At 48.9% G+C, this 22249-nt stretch overlaps 1 protein-coding gene across 1 annotated transcript in view; it reads left to right on the top strand.

Moving 5' to 3' along the window:
- Nucleotides 1–22249, top strand: part of b4galt6 (UDP-Gal:betaGlcNAc beta 1,4- galactosyltransferase, polypeptide 6) — a 39735-nt gene extending 17486 nt beyond the window's left edge. The window contains exons 5-9 of the mRNA XM_080770885.1: nt 773–889; nt 4032–4219; nt 13784–13906; nt 15892–15993; nt 21702–22249. Of these exons, the coding sequence (XP_080627011.1) occupies nt 773–889; nt 4032–4219; nt 13784–13906; nt 15892–15993; nt 21702–21852 (681 nt within the window). The 3' untranslated portion in view covers nt 21853–22249. The remainder of the gene's footprint in view (nt 1–772; nt 890–4031; nt 4220–13783; nt 13907–15891; nt 15994–21701) is intronic.

Here is a 22249-nt window from a genome sequence, read left to right as displayed (position 1 = left end):
ATAAAGAATAACAGCACACACACACAGCAGTGTAACTACTAGGATCCTCCCAGCAGGTAAACCATGAACTGAAATCTAAATAACAATCTGAAACTAAAGGATTAAGCTTGTTGTTTGTTTTTTAAATCCTATCTGGACACTTTTTTTTCCTTTTTGTTTTGGTCTGGAAAGATAATTCCACTAATCTCCGTTCCACAAACATCGGACAACACTGCACGCACGCACACACACACACACACACACACACACACACACACACACACACACACACACACACACACACACACTCACAGGCACAGCCAACTCACTCCCTGAACAAGGATACTGCCGTTGTACCAGTGACCTGAAGCTGACCCATAATGCTTTGCTTAGTGGATTGATGCGAGGGAACAACAGAAAACAACAGGCGTTATTTTGGTCAAATCAAAACGCGACTCAAAATTGCGAGTACATTTATCTGGTGTGTGTGTATCTGATTCGCATGCTGAAAATAGCAAAGACGTCAAAATCTTTGCTATTTTCAGCATGCGAATCAGGCATTGCGACGCCATCAAGGCCCGCTCGCTGAAATACATTTTAGTCGACAAAATCAACCGTATAATTAGTCGAGTAAAACCTTATAATATTTGGTCAACTAAAGCCAGACTGAAAGTAAAACATTTCAGATGACTAAAATAAAATGCGACTAAAACGAAATGAAAGTTCATTCAAATGTCGATTATACGAGCCTTATCTTGTGCTCTGACCATGGCGTTCTGTGTCGGTCCACTAGGTGGCGATCCTGATCCCGTTCCGAAACCGCCACGAACACCTGCCCATCCTGTTCCAGCACCTCACGCCCATGTTGCAACGACAGCGGCTGCAGTTTGCCTACTACGTCATCGAACAGGTGACACACTCCATTACATCGCCTACTACGTCATCCAACAGGTGACACACTTCATTACATCGCCTACTACGTCATCCAACAGGTGACACACTCCATTACATCACCTACTACGTCATCCAACAGGTGACACACTCCATTACATCACCTACTACGTCATCCAACAGGTGACACACTCCATTACATCGCCTACTACGTCATCCAACAGGTGACACACTCCATTACATCACCTACTACGTCATCGAACAGGTAATCTGAGTTCCCAGAAGTTTTATTTTTCGCCACTAGGCGGGCGAGAAAAAAGGAACTTCTGGGAAAAAAGGAACGTATCCCTGTGATGGAAGTACGTTGCGCTCAGAATCTGAGCGGTCACTCCCCTTTCCCGTCTGAAGCACTGTGCATACCATGAAAATAGTCCGAAGAGAATCCAATTCCAAATTGAATTGTAGTAGGCCACCACCGCTCAAGGAGCAATTGTTTCCCTTCCGTCTTATTTAGATGTGGAACCCGCCCCTGTCTTTTGATTCGCATTTCATTTGAAACGCAACGCACTGGGCCACGCCCCTGCTGCACAGGATCTGAGGCCAATTTTCCTAGACTATCGAACAGGTGACACACTTCATTGCTTCACCTACTACGTCATTGAACAGGTGATGTGATAATGGTGGCCGTTATAACAAAACAGATCTTGAGAGACTGTTACAGGCTATTTAACCTTCGATGAGGTCCTGGCTTGCAGCTCTCCCTGATGTCTCTCCTAGCCTCAGGTAATACTGAACTGCCTCCACCTGCAGCAATCCAGTACTTGGCACCCTCCAATCTAGAGAGGAGTGCCAGCACTGTGACAAACATACAGTACCAATGCAACTTCAGTATCAATAAATACAAATAAACATTTTAAACTCTTTCAACCATTGTGTCTATAGGGCACGGGCTGGCCTGGCCCATGGCAGGTGACATCCTTCATTATATCACCTTTTGATTGATTGATTGAAATCTTTATTAACAGTTTGCAGAATTACAGTACATTTCAAGCACAAACTCAATACAAAGACTGTTAACTGTGAGTGGACGACCCAATTAAGCCTTACACTTGTTTACAACAGGGTCCACATTGTTCAATTCATCAAAACATTTAGAGACAAACAAATAGACACTTCTATGTAGTTAAAGAACAGAACAGGAATTCATCATATAGGAAGCGAAAAGGGAAAAAAATATATATACAGTGAGGGGAACAGGGGGATAAAAGAAAAGAAAACGAAAGACAGAGTGTAGGGCGCCTGCACACAACACCATGCGTTGATGCCATGTGTGCATATGTGCAGGCACCCAACACCACGTCCATACAAAAACATAGTACAATCCATAGTACAAAGACAGAGTGTAGGGCGCCTGCACACAACACCATGCGTTGATGCCATGTGTGCATATGTGCAGGCACCCAACAACACGTCCATACAAAAACATAGTACAATCCATAGTACAAAGACAGAGTGTAGGGCGCCTGCACACAACACCATGCGTTGATGCCATGTGTGCATATGTGCAGGCACCCAACACCACGTCCATACAAAAACATAGTACAATCCAGATAAAAATTCAGCTTTTACAGAGGCCAGTTTCGAATTGCAGCCATCCGTAGGTGCCCTTTGAGAGCAGTTTTGAAGGAGCCAAGGGATTCACATGTCTTAATGACTGTTGGTAGGGCGTTCCACATTTTGGTCGCATAGGAGCGAAAATAATTTAGTCCCTTGTTTGTGCCGAATCTGGGTTGTACATGGTTTGTTGCACTCCCTCTGGTGTTGTGGGTGTGGACTTCGTTTACATTAAGGAAGTATTTAGACAGGTACATGGGTATCTTGGTGGTGTATCTAATCTTGTGGACCAGACCCATTGCAAGATGCTGTACTCTGTCGTCGACCCTAAGCTATGGCCAAACCTGCTACTAGTGTGCAATACGTTACCTTTTACCCATCCAACTTTGAAAAATGACGTCCCCATCAACAGCCAATTATAACCACGCATTCCATATATACATGACACCTTTGGTCCAGCCCACCACAGTACTTGCGCGCTCTGCTTGCACACTAGTAGGCCATTTACTGTATTTACTGCCTACTTGTGTGCAAGGGGGTGCATACTTAGTTTAGACTAGTCATTGGTTAGACATGGGTTAAGGTTATAGGTTTAGGTGTGCTGCCCCGTGCGAGGTTATAGGTTTAGGGTGAGGGTTTGAGATGGGTTGTAGTTGTAGGACTAATGACTGGTCTAACCAATGACTAGTCTAAACCAAATACTGTCTAAACTAAGTACTAAGCATCCGTGTGCAAGTGTGAAAAGGCTTTTGGCACTCCTCCTCCTGCTGGAGAGACAGGTTTGTGTCCCTGGGATTGGATCAGGCTGCTGTTATGCATTATCGTTGAACAAGGATGTTTGTATATAATAGTTTAGCCATTGTTCTCAGGCCGCTCGTACTTCACGTGGTAGTGTCACGGCGCAACTTCAGCCTGTTTGTTTTTTTGCGACTGCTACATTTACAGAGAAAACATGTACAGAAACGTTCAGATTTCTTAAAATGAAGTGCTCACCGAAGTGCCACGGATGTTAGAATGTTTATCGGGTCGGTCGGCTATTAGCATTAACCCATTCTGACCTGAGATCAGATTTAAAAAAATGTCGATTCTACAGATCTACAAGCTCGTAGCGCGCCACCGAGTGGCGCTCTAGTTGTTGACTTTCCCCAAGCTGGTGCCTCTACTATTGTTTGTGTTCAGAAATGTCTTGTTAAATGTGAAGGCAAATAAAGATGTTAAATGTTGTGTGTGTGTGTGCCTGTGTGTGTGTGTGTGTGTGTGCCTGCCTGCCTGCGTATGCGTGCGTGTGTGTGTGCGCGTGTGTGTGCCTGCCTGCGTGTGTGTGTGTGTGTGTGCGTGCCTGCCTGTGTGTGTGCGCCTGCCTGCGTGTGTGTGTGTGCCTGCCTGCGTGTGTGTGTGTGCGCGTGCCTGCGTATGCGTGTGTGTGTGTGTGTGTGTGTGTGCCTGTGTGTCTGCCTGCCTGTGTGTGCGCGTGCCTGCGTATGCGTGTGTGTGTGTGCCTGCGTGTCTGCCTGCCTGTGTGTGTGTGTGTGTGTGTGCGTGCGCAGACGGGCAGCCAGCCCTTCAACCGGGCCATGCTGTTCAACGTCGGGTTCTTGGAGGCCATGAAGGACCTGGACTGGGACTGCCTGGTGTTCCACGACGTCGACCACATCCCCGAGAACGACCGCAACTACTACGGCTGTGGAGCCATGCCCAGGCACTTCGCCGCTAAGCTCGACAAGTACATGTACATGTGAGTACAGTAACCCCGAGTACATGTACATGTGAGTACAGTAACCCCGAGTACATGTACATGTGAGTACAGTAACCCCAAGTACATGTACATGAGTCTTATTGGCTATTTCCCCTACCATGATGTCCTCTTACTGTATCGGTATCGGAAAAGTATCGGATCGGCCCATATTTGTCATATCAGGTCATATCGGTATCGGCAAATATGCCAGTCTAACCAGTGATCCGACACAGGGATAAGGAAGGGGTTGACACTATGCCAGTCTAACCAGCGATCCCACACAGGGGTAAGGGGTTGACACTATGCCAGTCTAACCAGTGATCCCACACAGGGGTAAGGAAGGGGTCGACACTATGCCAGTCTAACCAGTGATCCCACACAGGGGTAAGGAAGGGGTTGACACTATGCCAGTCTAACCAGTGATCCCACACAGGGATAAGGAAGGGGTTGACACTATGCCAGTCTAACCAGCGATCCCACACAGGGGTAAGGGGTTGACACTATGCCAGTCTAACCAGTGATCCCACACAGGGGTAAGGAAGGGGTCGACACTATGCCAGTCTAACCAGTGATCCCACACAGGGGTAAGGAAGGGGTTGACACTATGCCAGTCTAACCAGTGATCCCACACAGGGGTAAGGAAGGGGTTGACACTATGCCAGTCTAACCAGTGATCCCACACAGGGGTAAGGAAGGGGTTGACACTATGCCAGTCTAACCAGTGATCCCACACAGGGGTAAGGAAGGGGTTGACACTATGCCAGTCTAACCAGCGATCCCACACAGGGGTAAGGAAGGGGTTGACACTATGCCAGTCTAACCAGCGATCCCACACAGGGGTAAGGAAGGGGTTGACACTATGCCAGTCTAACCAGTGATCCGACACAGGGGTAAGGAAGGGGTCGACACTATGCCAGTCTAACCAGCGATCCCACACAGGGGTAAGGAAGGGGTTGACACTATGCCAGTCTAACCACCGATCCCACACAGGGGTAAGGAAGGGGTCGACACTATGCCAGTCTAACCAGTGATCCCACACAGGGGTAAGGAAGGGGTCGACACTATGCCAGTCTAACCAGTGATCCCACACAGGGGTAAGGAAGGGGTTGACACTATGCCAGTGTAACCAGCGATCCCACACAGGGGTAAGGAAGGGGTTGACACTATGCCAGTCTAACCAGTGATCCGACACAGGGGTAAGGAAGGGGTTGACACTATGCCAGTCTAACCAGTGATCCCACACAGGGGTAAGGAAGGGGTCGACACTATGCCAGTCTAACCAGTGATCCCACACAGGGGTAAGGAAGGGGTCGACACTATGCCAGTCTAACCAGTGATCCCACACAGGGGTAAGGAAGGGGTCGACACTATGCCAGTCTAACCAGTGATCCCACACAGGGGTAAGGAAGGGGTTGACACTATGCCAGTGTAACCAGCGATCCCACACAGGGGTAAGGAAGGGGTTGACACTATGCCAGTCTAACCAGTGATCCGACACAGGGGTAAGGAAGGGGTTGACACTATGCCAGTCTAACCAGTGATCCCACACAGGGGTAAGGAAGGGGTTGACACTATGCCAGTCTAACCAGCGATCCCACACAGGGGTAAGGAAGGGGTTGACACTATGCCAGTCTAACCACAGATCCCACACAGGGGTAAGGAAGGGGTTGACACTATGGCAGGTAAATAAAATGTTGGGACGTGCATGCATGTCAAGGGTTAATTGTGTGACCTGTTAAATCCTACAGTGGAGGTGTTACCGTAACGTGTGTGATATCGTTTAAAACCTTAAATATAACGGTGTCCCACCACAGATCAGATCAGTGTAACGCTCCTCCTGACTCAGTGCTGTTCACGTTGTTACCACCGGGGGGTCGTAAACCATCCGGCCTCGTCGACATGAGATGCGGCAGAAACACCCCTCCCCCCCCCCCCCCCCCTCCCCCCTCCTCCCCCCTCCTCCTCCCCCCGTGTTGTAATTGTTTTATATTCGCTGCCTAACGTTGGAAGAAACACTTGAAGAAATTGGACTGTCAATTGCGAGGTGAGGCGAGGTGTGTGTGGTGAGGCGAGGTGTGTGTGTTGAGGAGAGGTGTGTGTGTTGAGGAGAGGTGTGTGTGTTGAGGAGAGGTGTGTGTGTTGAGGAGAGGTGTGTGTGTTGAGGAGAGGTGTGTGTGTTGAGGAGAGGTGTGTGTGTTGAGGAGAGGTGTGTGCGTTGAGGAGAGGTGTGTGTGTTGAGGAGAGGTGTGTGTGTGTTGAGGAGAGGTGTGTGTGTGTTGAGGAGAGGTGTGTGTGTGTTGAGGAGAGGTGTGTGTGTTGAGGAGAGGTGTGTGTGTGTTGAGGAGAGGTGTGTGTGTTGAGGAGAGGTGTGTGTGTTGAGGAGAGGTGTGTGTGTTGAGGAGAGGTGTGTGCGTTGAGGAGAGGTGTGTGCGTTGAGGAGAGGTGTGTGTGTTGAGGAGAGGTGTGTGCGTTGAGGAGAGGTGTGTGTGTTGAGGAGAGGTGTGTGTGGTGAGGAGAGGTGTGTGTGTTGAGGAGAGGTGTGTGTGTTGAGGAGAGGTGTGTGTGTTGAGGAGAGGTGTGTGTGTTGAGGAGAGGTGTGTGTGTTGAGGAGAGGTGTGTGTGTTGAGGAGAGGTGTGTGTGTTGAGGAGAGGTGTGTGTGTTGAGGAGAGGTGTGTGTGTTGAGGAGAGGTGTGTGTGTTGAGGAGAGGTGTGTGTGTTGAGGAGAGGTGTGTGCGTTGAGGAGAGGTGTGTGTGTTGAGGAGAGGTGTGTGTGTTGAGGAGAGGTGTGTGTGTTGAGGAGAGGTGTGTGTGTTGAGGAGAGGTGTGTGCGTTGAGGAGAGGTGTGTGCGTTGAGGAGAGGTGTGTGCGTTGAGGAGAGGTGTGTGTGTTGAGGAGAGGTGTGTGTGTTGAGGAGAGGTGTGTGTGTTGAGGAGAGGTGTGTGCGTTGAGGAGAGGTGTGTGTGTTGAGGAGAGGTGTGTGTGTGTTGAGGAGAGGTGTGTGTGTGTTGAGGAGAGGTGTGTGTGTTGAGGAGAGGTGTGTGCGTTGAGGAGAGGTGTGTGTGTTGAGGAGAGGTGTGTGTGTGTTGAGGAGAGGTGTGTGTGTGTTGAGGAGAGGTGTGTGTGTTGAGGAGAGGTGTGTGCGTTGAGGAGAGGTGTGTGTGTTGAGGAGAGGTGTGTGTGTGTTGAGGAGAGGTGTGTGTGTGTTGAGGAGAGGTGTGTGTGTTGAGGAGAGGTGTGTGTGTTGAGGAGAGGTGTGTGCGTTGAGGAGAGGTGTGTGTGTTGAGGAGAGGTGTGTGTGTTGAGGAGAGGTGTGTGTGTGTTGAGGAGAGGTGTGTGTGTTGAGGAGAGGTGTGTGCGTTGAGGAGAGGTGTGTGCGTTGAGGAGAGGTGTGTGCGTTGAGGAGAGGTGTGTGTGTTGAGGAGAGGTGTGTGCGTTGAGGAGAGGTGTGTGTGTTGAGGAGAGGTGTGTGTGGTGAGGAGAGGTGTGTGTGTTGAGGAGAGGTGTGTGTGGTGAGGAGAGGAGAGGTGTGTGCGTTGAGGAGAGGTGTGTGTGTTGAGGAGAGGTGTGTGCGTTGAGGAGAGGTGTGTGTGTTGAGGAGAGGTGTGTGCGTTGAGGAGAGGTGTGTGCGTTGAGGAGAGGTGTGTGTGTTGAGGAGAGGTGTGTGCGTTGAGGAGAGGTGTGTGTGTTGAGGCGAGGTGTGTGCGTTGAGGAGAGGTGTGTGTGTTGAGGAGAGGTGTGTGCGTTGAGGAGAGGTGTGTGTGTTGAGGCGAGGTGTGTGCGTTGAGGCGAGGTGTGTGTGGTGAGGAGAGGTGTGTGTGTTGAGGAGAGGTGTGTGTGTTGAGGAGAGGTGTGTGTGGTGAGGAGAGGTGTGTGTGTTGAGGAGAGGTGTGTGTGGTGAGGAGAGGAGAGGTGTGTGCGTTGAGGAGAGGTGTGTGTGTTGAGGAGAGGAGAGGTGTGTGCGTTGAGGAGAGGTGTGTGTGTTGAGGAGAGGTGTGTGTGTTGAGGAGAGGTGTGTGTGTTGAGGAGAGGTGTGTGTGTTGAGGAGAGGTGTGTGTGGTGAGGAGAGGAGAGGTGTGTGCGTTGAGGAGAGGTGTGTGCGTTGAGGAGAGGTGTGTGCGTTGAGGCGAGGTGTGTGTGGTGAGGCGAGGTGTGTGTGTTGAGGAGAGGTGTGTGTGTTGAGGAGAGGTGTGTGTGTTGAGGAGAGGTGTGTGTGTTGAGGAGAGGTGTGTGTGTTGAGGAGAGGTGTGTGTGTTGAGGAGAGGTGTGTGTGTTGAGGAGAGGTGTGTGTGTTGAGGAGAGGTGTGTGCGTTGAGGAGAGGTGTGTGTGTTGAGGAGAGGTGTGTGTGTGTTGAGGAGAGGTGTGTGTGTGTTGAGGAGAGGTGTGTGTGTGTTGAGGAGAGGTGTGTGTGTTGAGGAGAGGTGTGTGTGTGTTGAGGAGAGGTGTGTGTGTTGAGGAGAGGTGTGTGTGTTGAGGAGAGGTGTGTGTGTTGAGGAGAGGTGTGTGCGTTGAGGAGAGGTGTGTGTGTTGAGGAGAGGTGTGTGTGTTGAGGAGAGGTGTGTGCGTTGAGGAGAGGTGTGTGTGTTGAGGAGAGGTGTGTGTGGTGAGGAGAGGTGTGTGTGTTGAGGAGAGGTGTGTGTGTTGAGGAGAGGTGTGTGTGTTGAGGAGAGGTGTGTGTGTTGAGGAGAGGTGTGTGTGTTGAGGAGAGGTGTGTGTGTTGAGGAGAGGTGTGTGTGTTGAGGAGAGGTGTGTGTGTTGAGGAGAGGTGTGTGTGTTGAGGAGAGGTGTGTGTGTTGAGGAGAGGTGTGTGTGTTGAGGAGAGGTGTGTGCGTTGAGGAGAGGTGTGTGTGTTGAGGAGAGGTGTGTGTGTTGAGGAGAGGTGTGTGTGTTGAGGAGAGGTGTGTGCGTTGAGGAGAGGTGTGTGCGTTGAGGAGAGGTGTGTGCGTTGAGGAGAGGTGTGTGTGTTGAGGAGAGGTGTGTGTGTTGAGGAGAGGTGTGTGTGTTGAGGAGAGGTGTGTGCGTTGAGGAGAGGTGTGTGTGTTGAGGAGAGGTGTGTGTGTGTTGAGGAGAGGTGTGTGTGTGTTGAGGAGAGGTGTGTGTGTTGAGGAGAGGTGTGTGCGTTGAGGAGAGGTGTGTGTGTTGAGGAGAGGTGTGTGTGTGTTGAGGAGAGGTGTGTGTGTGTTGAGGAGAGGTGTGTGTGTTGAGGAGAGGTGTGTGCGTTGAGGAGAGGTGTGTGTGTTGAGGAGAGGTGTGTGTGTGTTGAGGAGAGGTGTGTGTGTGTTGAGGAGAGGTGTGTGTGTTGAGGAGAGGTGTGTGCGTTGAGGAGAGGTGTGTGTGTTGAGGAGAGGTGTGTGTGTTGAGGAGAGGTGTGTGTGTGTTGAGGAGAGGTGTGTGTGTTGAGGAGAGGTGTGTGCGTTGAGGAGAGGTGTGTGCGTTGAGGAGAGGTGTGTGCGTTGAGGAGAGGTGTGTGTGTTGAGGAGAGGTGTGTGCGTTGAGGAGAGGTGTGTGTGTTGAGGAGAGGTGTGTGTGGTGAGGAGAGGTGTGTGTGTTGAGGAGAGGTGTGTGTGGTGAGGAGAGGAGAGGTGTGTGCGTTGAGGAGAGGTGTGTGTGTTGAGGAGAGGTGTGTGCGTTGAGGAGAGGTGTGTGCGTTGAGGAGAGGTGTGTGCGTTGAGGAGAGGTGTGTGCGTTGAGGAGAGGTGTGTGTGTTGAGGAGAGGTGTGTGCGTTGAGGAGAGGTGTGTGTGTTGAGGCGAGGTGTGTGCGTTGAGGAGAGGTGTGTGTGTTGAGGAGAGGTGTGTGCGTTGAGGAGAGGTGTGTGTGTTGAGGCGAGGTGTGTGCGTTGAGGCGAGGTGTGTGCGGTGAGGAGAGGTGTGTGTGTTGAGGAGAGGTGTGTGTGTTGAGGAGAGGTGTGTGTGGTGAGGAGAGGTGTGTGTGTTGAGGAGAGGTGTGTGTGGTGAGGAGAGGAGAGGTGTGTGCGTTGAGGAGAGGTGTGTGTGTTGAGGAGAGGAGAGGTGTGTGCGTTGAGGAGAGGTGTGTGTGTTGAGGAGAGGTGTGTGTGTTGAGGAGAGGTGTGTGTGTTGAGGAGAGGTGTGTGTGTTGAGGAGAGGTGTGTGTGGTGAGGAGAGGAGAGGTGTGTGCGTTGAGGAGAGGTGTGTGCGTTGAGGAGAGGTGTGTGCGTTGAGGAGAGGTGTGTGCGTTGAGGAGAGGTGTGTGCGTTGAGGAGAGGTGTGTGTGTTGAGGAGAGGTGTGTGTGTTGAGGAGAGGAGAGGTGTGTGCGTTGAGGAGAGGTGTGTGTGTTGAGGAGAGGAGAGGTGTGTGCGTTGAGGAGAGGTGTGTGTGTTGAGGAGAGGTGTGTGTGTTGAGGCGAGGTGTGTGCGTTGAGGCGAGGTGTGTGTGGTGAGGAGAGGTGTGTGTGTTGAGGAGAGGTGTGTGTGTTGAGGAGAGGTGTGTGTGGTGAGGAGAGGTGTGTGTGTTGAGGAGAGGTGTGTGTGGTGAGGAGAGGAGAGGTGTGTGCGTTGAGGAGAGGTGTGTGCGTTGAGGAGAGGTGTGTGTGCGTTGAGGAGAGGTGTGTGCGTTGAGGAGAGGTGTGTGCGTTGAGGAGAGGTGTGTGCGTTGAGGAGAGGTGTGTGCGTTGAGGAGAGGTGTGTGCGTTGAGGAGAGGTGTGTGCGTTGAGGAGAGGTGTGTGCGTTGAGGAGAGATGTGTGCGTTGAGGAGAGGTGTGTGCGTTGAGGAGAGGTGTGTGCGTTGAGGAGAGGTGTGTGCGTTGAGGAGAGGTGTGCGTTGAGGAGAGGTGTGTGCGTTGAGGAGAGGTGTGTGCGTTGAGGAGAGGTGTGTGCGTTGAGGAGAGGTGTGTGCGTTGAGGAGAGGTGTGTGCGTTGAGGAGAGGTGTGTGCGTTGAGGAGAGGTGTGTGCGTTGAGGAGAGGTGTGTGCGTTGAGGAGAGGTGTGTGCGTTGAGGAGAGGTGTGTGCGTTGAGGAGAGGTGTGTGCGTTGAGGAGAGATGTGTGCGTTGAGGAGAGGTGTGTGCGTTGAGGAGAGGTGTGTGCGTTGAGGAGAGGTGTGTGCGTTGAGGAGAGGTGTGTGCGTTGAGGAGAGGTGTGTGCGTTGAGGAGAGGTGTGTGCGTTGAGGAGAGGTGTGTGCGTTGAGGAGAGGTGTGTGCGTTGAGGAGAGGTGTGTGTGTTGAGGAGAGGTGTGTGCGTTGAGGAGAGGTGTGTGCGTTGAGGAGAGGTGTGTGCGTTGAGGAGAGGTGTGTGCGTTGAGGAGAGGTGTGTGCGTTGAGGAGAGGTGTGTGTGCGTTGAGGAGAGGTGTGTGTGCGTTGAGGAGAGGTGTGTGCGTTGAGGAGAGGTGTGTGCGTTGAGGAGAGGTGTGTGCGTTGAGGAGAGGTGTGTGCGTTGAGGAGAGGTGTGTGCGTTGACCGCAGTCCTGCAGACGAACAAGACGAGACGAGGCATTCACAGTGCACGCACACACACACATACGCATGCACGCACGCATGCACACACACGCACAGCGTCTTCGCTGCAGACTGCTGGGGTTTATTGGGGATGACTTTATTGACGTTGATGCCTTTACCGTAACTCCTGCACCACCACGGTGAGGTGACTCACTCTCTCTCTCTTTCCCCCATCCCTCCCTCTTTGTAGTCTCTCTCTCTCTCTCTCTCCGTTCAGAGTGTCATACTAGCTCCTTAGCTATTTATGTAGCGAGCGACTACTGACTAGTAGCAGCGGCAGCGGTGGCCGAACGGTTTGCGGAGCGGTCTTGATATCGGAAGGTCGCTATAGTTCGTATCCCCGGACCGGCACGTTAAAATTACCATCGCTGAAGTGCCCTTTGAGCAAGGCATTGAACCTCTACCATGAAATGTTTCTATGAGAAGAGCCTGGCTGTAAACAAGTTATTGAGCTTAGTCCAGTTACCCTGCCGGGTAAACATAGTACCTTTCCTTTCCTTAGTCCAGTTACCCTGGGTAAACATAGTACCTTTCCTTTCCTACTTAAGACCTGGAAGCGTGATCAATGCCATTTGGCTATTCTGATTGGCCTAAGAGCATTGACCAAGCATCCAGGTCTTAAGTTAAGTAATAAGACCTGGTACTTAAGTCACGCGCAAATTCCAGCTTTTCACCAGAGGAGATTTTTTTTCTTTTTTTTTTCAAAAATGAGTTTATAGCACAGGCAGACTCTTCACATACTAGACTAGAGCATGTCTGAAATAAGTGTCAGAGCTGAAATCGACATGTAAATATGAAATAAATGCCCACACATGTAGCTAGGTGTTATGTTAGAGACCACAGAAGACATGTAAATATGAAATAAATGCTTAAACATGTAGCTAGGTGTAATCATGTTAGAGACCACAGAAGACATGTAAATATGAAATAAATGCTTAAACATGTAGCTATAGGTGTAATGTTAGAGACCACAGAAGACATGTAAATATGAAATAAATGCTTAAACATGTAGCTAGGTGTAATGTTAGAGACCACAGAAGACATGTAAATATGAAATAAATGCCCAAACATGTAGCTATAGGTGTAATGTTAGAGACCACAGAAGACATGTAAATATGAAATAAATGCTTAAACATGTAGCTATAGGTGTAATGTTAGAGACCACAGAAGACATGTAAATATGAACTAAATGTTTAAACATGTAGCTATAGGTGTAATGTTAGAGACCACAGAAGACATGTAAATATGAAATAAATGCTTAAACATGTAGCTAGGTGTAATCATGTTAGAGACCACAGAAGACATGTAAATATGAAATAAATGCTTAAACATGTAGCTATAGGTGTAATGTTAGAGACCACAGAAGACATGTAAATATGAAATAAATGCTTAAACATGTAGCTAGGTGTAATGTTAGAGACCACAGAAGACATGTAAATATGAAATAAATGCCCAAACATGTAGCTAGGTGTAATGTTAGAGACCACAGAAGACATGTAAATATGAAATAAATGCTTAAACATGTAGCTATAGGTGTAATGTTAGAGACCACAGAAGACATGTAAATATGAAATAAATGTTTAAACATGTAGCTATAGGTGTAATGTTAGAGACCACAGAAGACATGTAAATATGAAATAAAGGCTTAAACATGTAGCTATAGGTGTAATGTTAGAGACCACAGAAGACATGTAAATATGAAATAAAGGCTTAAACATGTAGCTATAGGTGTAATGTTAGAGACCTCAGAAGTGAACCTTTTCAAGCCTCTTTTCTCAACTCGCTGTTTCTCTCCAAGACATTATACTCTATAAGCCGGTGGGTCAAACTGAACAACCAATATGTCAATCTGAAGCTATGATTCCCTGCTTTCACATCACATGACACAAATCCAATGGCAGTCCCTCAGTCAAATTTAGTCACATTTGATAACCTCTGTGTCTGTATATTGTATGTAGCTTTGGGTCCGCCAACATGTAAAAGTAGACAAAAGTGCCCAAAAGTTCCCATATCCGCAAAATCAAGTGCCCATCGGCCCCTTGCTGTGTGTTCGTGTGTGTTTCTGTGCGTCTTGACTGTGTGTAAACCCACTGCTTCCTGTTTCCATGCAGACTTCCTTACAACGAGTTCTTCGGTGGTGTGAGCGGACTCACCGTGGACCAGTTCCGCAAAATCAACGGCTTTCCCAATGCATTCTGGGGCTGGGGAGGGGAGGACGACGACCTCTGGCACAGGTAATGCATTCTGGGGCTGGGGAGGGGAGGATGACGACCTCTGGCACAGGTGTGTGTGTGTGTTTTCATTCTGGGGCTGGGGAGGACGACGGCCTCTGGCACAGGTAATGCATTCTGGGGCTGGGGCTGGGGAGGACGATGACCTCTGGCACAGGTGTGTGTTTTCATTCTGGGGCTGGGGAGGACGACGGCCTCTGGCACAGGTAATGCATTCTGGGGCTGGGGCTGGGGAGGACGATGACCTCTGGCACAGGTGTGTGTTTTCATTCTGGGGCTGGGGAGGACGACGGCCTCTGGCACAGGTAATGCATTCTGGGGCTGGGGCTGGGGAGGACGATGACCTCTGGCACAGGTGTGTGTTTTCATTCTGGGGCTGGGGAGGACGACGGCCTCTGGCACAGGTAATGCATTCTGGGGCTGGGGCTGGGGAGGACGATGACCTCTGGCACAGGTGTGTGTTTTCATTCTGGGGCTGGGGAGGACGACGGCCTCTGGCACAGGTAATGCATTCTGGGGCTGGGGCTGGGGAGGACGATGACCTCTGGCACAGGTGTGTGTTTTCATTCTGGGGCTGGGGAGGACGATGACCTCTGGCACAGGTGTGTGTTTTCATTCTGGGGCTGGGGAGGACGACGGCCTCTGGCACAGGTAATGCATTCTGGGGCTGGGGCTGGGGAGGACGATGACCTCTGGCACAGGTGTGTGTTTTCATTCTGGGGCTGGGGAGGACGATGACCTCTGGCACAGGTGTGTGTTTTCATTCTGGGGCTGGGGAGGACGACGGCCTCTGGCACAGGTAATGCATTCTGGGGCTGGGGCTGGGGAGGACGATGACCTCTGGCACAGGTGTGTGTTTTCATTCTGGGGCTGGGGAGGACGACGGCCTCTGGCACAGGTAATGCATTCTGGGGCTGGGGCTGGGGAGGACGATGACCTCTGGCACAGGTGTGTGTTTTCATTCTGGGGCTGGGGAGGACGATGACCTCTGGCACAGGTGTGTGTTTTCATTCTGGGGCTGGGGAGGGGAGGACGACGACCCTATGGCACAGGTGTGTGTGTGTTTTTGCATTGTTACTGTATGATGTCATTTTACTGTCGTAAAATGACACATGGTTGTTTTCCCATGAAGCAGGCACAGGGTTTTACAACTGGCCAGTTGTAAACATATATATATATATATATATATATATATATATATATATATATATATATATATAGTTAACCCATTTAGTCCTGTGGACGATTCTACAAATCGCAACGGCAAGGTTCCCAGTTGGAACCCTGTGGTGCTCCCCCTAGAGTTAGTGTGGAAGTGTCCTTGAGCAAGACTCTGAACCCCTGATTGCTCCTGATGTGCAGGTCGGTGCCTTGCATGGTTTCCTCCGCCATCGGTGTGTGAATGTGTGTGTGTGAGAATGGGTGTCACACGATCTATGTAAAGCGCCTTGGATGAAGGCGCTATTTAAATAAGATTATATTAGACGCTATATTAGACTGTTCCACATGTCCAGAACTCCAGATGTTAGGCCATCTCTCGCACCTTGCTACATTTTACAACGTTAATGTCCACATAAACGTTTTCAAATATACTCTGGCTCTAGCTTTACTGTAGATCTATAGTGTGTTGTACTCACAGCTTTACTGTAGATTTTCTTAGCTTGCTTATGATTCCTGGTGTGACGATCTCTATGTGTATTTGATGTATCACCATGTTTTGTTCTTGCTTACTGTAAATCGCTCTGGATTAAGAGCGTCTGATAAATGTGTGTGTGTGTGTGTGTGTGTGTGTGTGTGTGTGTGTGTGTGTGTGTGTGTGTGTGTGTGTGTGTGTGTGTGTGTGTGTGTGTGTGTGTGTGTGTGTGTGTGTGTGTGTGTGTGTGTGTGTGTGTGTGTGTGTGTGTGTGTGTGTGTGTGTGTGTGTGTGTGTGTGTGTGTGTGTGTGTGTGTGTGTGTGTGTGTGTGTGCGCGTGCGTGCGTCTCCTCAGAGTGCATTACGCGGGGCTGAACGTCACGCGGCCGGAGGGAGAGATGGGGAAGTACAAGTCGATTCCACACCACCACCGAGGAGAGGTGCAGTTCCTAGGACGGTACGTCTGACTTCCAACGTTATGATAACATTATTTTTTTTTAATTGCAAAGTGTGGTTGCCGCAGTCGCTTACATAGGCCCTCCCACTAACGTTGCTAGCCAATTGATTGAACGGATTGGCCAGACTTTGCGTTGCGTTTGTGCCCCTGAACCAATATAAGTGAAGATGCAGAATATTCCATGCTTTTACAGAGCAGGACTTGACCAATAGGATACCATTGACCAATAGGATACCATTGACCAATAGGATACCATTGACCAATAGAATACCATTGACCAATAGGATACCACTGACCAATAGGATACCACTGACCAATAGGATACCATTGACCAATAGGATACCATTGACCAATAGAATACCATTGACCAATAGAATACCATTGACCAATAGGATACCACTGACCAATAGGATACCACTGACCAATAGGATACCACTGACCAATAGGATACCACTGACCAATAGGATACCATTGACCAATAGGATACCATTGACCAATAGGATACCATTGACCAATAGGACTTATCTATCCTAGTGAGTAATGTTGTGCTGGGCGGAGCGTCTGAGAGGACCAGAGACAGCCAATCAAAGCGCTGTGACAGTGAGACACTGTGTGTACTCCTTTGGAGGAGACGACGAGAAGAAGATTGATGTGAACGTCTTCAACACAAAGTCTTTGATCTGGAGGGAGTTGACCCCAGAGACCCGTGGAACAGGAGAACGCCACCATGAGGTTCCTTCCAGGCGCAACGGCCACACAGCTGTGCTGATTGAAGACACTGTCTACCTCTGGGGAGGTGATCCTTACTGCAATGTTCTTTATGCATTTGATGTCGACGCCCACAGATGGTTCAAACCACAGGTTTCTGGGACCGTTCCAGAGGGGAGGAGTCACCACTCAGCCTGTGTTTTGGGGAAGATCATGTATATTCATGGAGGATCAACCCATACTGGATACACTAATGACATCTACAAGTTGGACACCACCACGATGGTCTGGACTTTAATTAACACCAGAGGAACTCCACCTCCTGCTACAGAACGTCACTCTGCTACCATCATCGGGACAAAGATGTTTGTGTTTGGAGGCTGGGGGAGGGATCACTACTACAACTCCATCAGAGTGTTTGACACAGAGACCAACCTCTGGCTGGACACACCTTCTACACAGCTTCTACCACGAGGACGCAGGGATCATTCAGCCTTTACCTACCATGGAGAGCTGTACATATGTGGTGGTCACTACAGTAACAAGGACTTAAATGATGTGTGGAAATTCACACATCATTCAACCTTCTTCTCCTGGAAGAAGGTTGAGCCCAAGGGGAAACGCCCACATATGTATAGGATGTGCTGTTGCATGCTGGGAGATCATGTCATCCTCTTTGAAAGACACACACATGGTGACCTGTATGTCTTAGACCTCAATCCTAGCCTCAAGACTTTATGTAAGCTAGCGGTTATTCAGTACGGTCTGGAGCAGTCTGGACTCCCACACAACGTCAGGTGGGAACTGGCAGCCGTGCGTAGCAACAGCAGCTGAGCAAACCAACACATAACATAAGAAAATGATAAACAACAAAGCCGTCAGATCAATTAACTGCTTAGACGCCAGTTACCATAGGGGGCGCTATAGGTGGAAAGTGCCAGACAGAATAAACGAAATAAGCAAAGACGACGAGCTCTGGTTGTCTTCCGTTTTGAACCGGAGGTAAAAGTCGGCCATTTTCATGATCGTGTGATCTCAAATTAGGGTCTCGTATCAAGCCGCAAATAAAATAATATTATTTTTTCCAGGAGGCCAAATTTCCTTAGGAAGGTGAGTTTTGACACTATCAGCCCCTCCCCTAACCCCTCCCCCTTTATCATACAACTACAGCTGTGGGTGCGGCTTCGGTTCAGGTGGATCACCACCCATCACCACCCACCAGGCAAACCATGAGGCATACTTAATGAACTGGTGGGCGTGTCCACATAAAAGCATGATTTTAACAAATACTGTACACTTTTTGGAAAAAAAAGTTCTTCCCCCTTATATTGTAATAATACCTGATGATCATGTTTTAGGGTGGGGGGGAAAAAATGGTGGCACTCCATCTTTAAGTGTTTAGTCATAATTATGTCATATTGAGACTTTTGGCATGACTGTTGTAGTAGTGACATGTTGTCCATACTGTGCAGGTCCTGTGAGTCACAACATGCATCCCCCTTACAGTACACCTACTGTACGTGTTTCGCCCTGCACGAGACCAGCCTGTAATATATTATATTACAGCACACTTATAATAATAATAATAATAAATGTTATTTATAACACACTTTACATTTGAAACAAATCTCAAAATGCTACAGGCAGAAAAATGTAAAAATAAAAATAAGAATAAAACAGTTAAAACATTCTGTGGACACCTAAGCAGCTAAAAGGTTAGAAGCACACACACAGGGCAGCTTAAAAAAGTCCGACTGGGCAAATGCCTTACTAAAGAGGAAGGTCTTTAGTCCCTTTTTTAGAAGCGTCCACGGACTGTGGTGCTCTCAGGTGGTCGGGGAGGGCGTTCCACAGCCGAGGAGCAGCTGAGCAGAAGGCCCCGGTCCCCCCCATGGTGCGGAGTTTGGTTCTTGTGCATTTGAGTGTGTTTGATGTACCGGAGCGGAGGGAGCGGGTGGAGGCTGGGGGTTCAAGGAGTTACTTACTTATGTATTGTTACTAAGTTGTAAACACGCATGCAGAGAACCACGGGCCCTATATCGGACGCCGCCTTACCCCTTATAACTTAAACGTATTAGCCATATTTTACTATTTTGAAAATAAAACATTTTAAAATAGTCCAACTACCTTAGCCCATTCTGGACGGGAACACCTATTGGTGTTTTAACTAAGCATTATGTTATACTTTAGCTATTGAAAGTCAGAGTCTTTGAGACTGTTGTCTGTTTCCAGTGGCTGTGAGACTGTTGTCTGTTTTCCAGTGGCTTTGAGACTGTTGTCTGTTTCCAGTGGCTTTGAGACTGTTGTCTGTTTCCAGTGGCTTTGAGACTGTTGTCTGTTTCCAGTGGCTTTGAGACTGTTGTCTGTTTCCAGTGGCTTTGAGACTGTTGTCTGTTTCCAGTGGCTTTGAGACTGTTGTCTGTTTCCAGAGGCTGTGAGACTGTTGTCTGTTTCCAGTGGCTTTGAGACTGTTGTCTGTTTCCAGAGGCTGTGAGACTGTTGTCTGTTTCCAGAGGCTGTGAGACTGTTGTCTGTTTCCAGAGGCTGTGAGACTGTTGTCTGTTTCCAGAGGCTGTGAGACTGTTGTCTGTTTCCAGTGGCATTGAAGGTCATTACACACTGGCAAATTAGCGACGCGATGTGAATAAGCGATCTGAAAATGCGAAATGTTGCAGTTCGCCTGCGAATCTCTGCAAAATACGACACCAGAGCGAACAAATAAAGAGCGAAAACGGTCGCATTTTCGCACATTCGCCACTGATGTGGAAGCTTGCATGGACTTCAATTGTTTTTTTTTTTTTAAATGCGAATTATTCGCACGAATATATCGCGTCGCCAATTCGCCAGTGTGTAATGACCTTGAGACTGTTGTCTGTTTCCAAAATGTTCTCCATGCGGCCGCATTAAGGAGAACTCCTCCTGTCGCTGTGGCCCAGACCAGAGCTATAGCTTCATGACATTTACTGTCTCAGTCTGAGCTGAACCTGTTAAGTCCTTACCTCTCTGAACCTCCCCTCCCATGTAACTGGATCCCATCGGTACACAATAGGACTTTTGTGTATCAAACAAATTGTAGGTCTCGGGTATGGCAGCTCCTTTTTTGTCGGCCATGACCCGCGTGTGAGGCTTCACACGCATGTAGCTAGGAGATAAGTGTGTGTGTGTGTGTGTGTGAGAGAGAGAGATAACACGAGGACAATGGACATTAGCAACCAGTGGTGGAATAAAGTATTCACATGATTTTACTGAAGTAAAGGTATCGATAACACAATGTAGAAATACTCAGTGAGAAAAGTATTGGTGGTAGTACTAGCGATGCACCAAATATTCGGCTGCAGAAAATATTCGGCAGAAAATGGCTGAAAATGCATTTTCGGCCTATTCGGTTTTGGCCCGAATAGGTAGAAAATATATCACTGAATAGTGTATGCAATTAATGCATTCAGAAGAGCATATTAATTATACAATGGCATACAGTAACATATCATATTAATTATACAATGGCATACAGTAACATATCATATTAATTATACAATGCCATACAGTATAATCTGTGGCTGTGATATAATAAGCCAGTGGTTTTCAAACACTTCATGTCGAGAAAATTTATTTATTTGGCATTTGAGCCACGGATCAACATTTGATGACATTTAGCCTCTGACCCAAGACTAAACACACACACACACACACACACACACACACACACACACACACACACACACACACACACACACACACACACACACACACACACACAGGTCTCATTGTCCTGCTCAGTCTGGCGGCTTATCTGTGCTCCCTCCTGCCATCTGCTGGTGAAACACGGGATGGTCGTTCCATCTCTGCACCATCCTGGGTTTCATCCTCTGATCAGGAAGACGCTCAAAGTGCCACGTTTTATTTTTCAACGGCAGAAACACCCGTCATATATTATTTCATACGGAAAACGTAACTAATTCCGCAGCAGTAACATTAGTACATTAGTAACATTAGTAACATTAGTGTTTGTCACCGACATGTTGGTGAGGACACAGTTTGTATCTGAATGTATGAATGTGTGTTTTTTTCTAAACCGCACCAATGCAACTATCAAAAAGTTTAATTTCATACAATTTGTAATGGGGTCCCTGATTGATTGATTGAAATATGTACAGTTTGCAGAATTACAGTGCATTCCAAGCACAAACTCAATACGAAGACTGTTAACTGTGAGTGGACGACCCAATTAAGCATTACACTTGGTTACAAATAGACACTTCTATACATAATAGTTAAAGAACAGAACAGGAATTCATCATAAAGGAAGCAAAAAGGGAAAAGCTGTGTCGCTCTCTCAGCTGAGGGGCCCAAAGGTCTAAGGGTCCGGGGACCACCAGTGGTCCTTGAGGAGATTCCCGGTGGTCCGGGGACCACCAGTGGTCCTTGAGGGGGTTCCAGGTGGTCCCCATCAGTTAAATGATGGACAGTTGGTAACCAAATGGACCCTTAATTATTAGATCTTTAACTCTTGAGTGTTAAATTAAACTGTCCATTTGGTTTCACTCTCAGTGTTACATTATTTATTGTTAAACATACCATACCATCTTTATTTCTATAGCACATTTAAATAACAAGTTGTACCAAAGTGCTTTACAATAAAATAATAAAAATCACAACTTCATTTAAAAACAAACAACATACATACAGTACACAGTGTCACTTTCAACATCAAAAGCTCATACTATGCTTGGAAAAGACAAAGAGGGGAGGGGGGGGGGGGGGGGGGGTGGCGGTGGCTCAGCGGTAGAGGATGTTAACGGCAAGGTTCCCGGTTCGATCCCTGTGGTGCTCCCCCAGAGTTAGTGTCAAAGTGTCCTTGAGCAAGACTCTGAACCTGTGATTGCTCCTGATGTGCAGGTTGGTGCCTTGCATGGTTTCCGCCACCATACAGCCCTGTATGAAAGGTCCTGTATAAATAAAGCCTATTATTATTATTATTATTATTATTATTATTATTACAGGTACAAGCTGTTGAGATATTCCAAAGAGAGGCAGCATCTGGACGGCCTCAACAACCTGCACTACGGCCCCGTTGACGTGTCCCTCAGCAGCCTGTACAAGAACATCAGCGTGGAGCTCAGCCCCGAGCTGGCCCCCATCGCAGACTACTGACCTGTGGCCCCCAGGGGCCACGCCACCTGCACCCCCAGCTGGCGCCCCCCATCGCAGACTACTGACCTGTGGCCCCTCCGCAGGGGCCACGCGACCTGCACCCCCAGCTGGCCCCCATTGCAGACTACTGACCCCCAGCTGGTCCCCATCGCAGACTACTGACCGGTGGCCCCTCCGCAGGGGCCACGCGACCTGCACCCCCAGCTGGCGCCCCATCATCGCAGACTAGTATTGACCCGTGGCCCTCGACGGCGCGTCGGGGCCACGGCTCACCAACCCCAGCTGGCTCCTCCCGTCATGGCAGACTGAACTGAGGTGTGACCCTGACGGTGGCGCGTCAGTCAGTCAGGGCCACACTTCAGGGGGCCGACACGACCTCCTGCACCCCCAAGCTGGC

The sequence above is a fragment of the Protomyctophum bolini genome, assembly GCF_963924005.1.
Source record: "Protomyctophum bolini genome assembly, chromosome: 8".
NCBI classification, from domain to species: domain Eukaryota; kingdom Metazoa; phylum Chordata; class Actinopteri; order Myctophiformes; family Myctophidae; genus Protomyctophum; species Protomyctophum bolini.
Note: the sequence above shows the minus strand (reverse complement) of the source record. Positions and strands in the feature narration are given on the sequence as shown.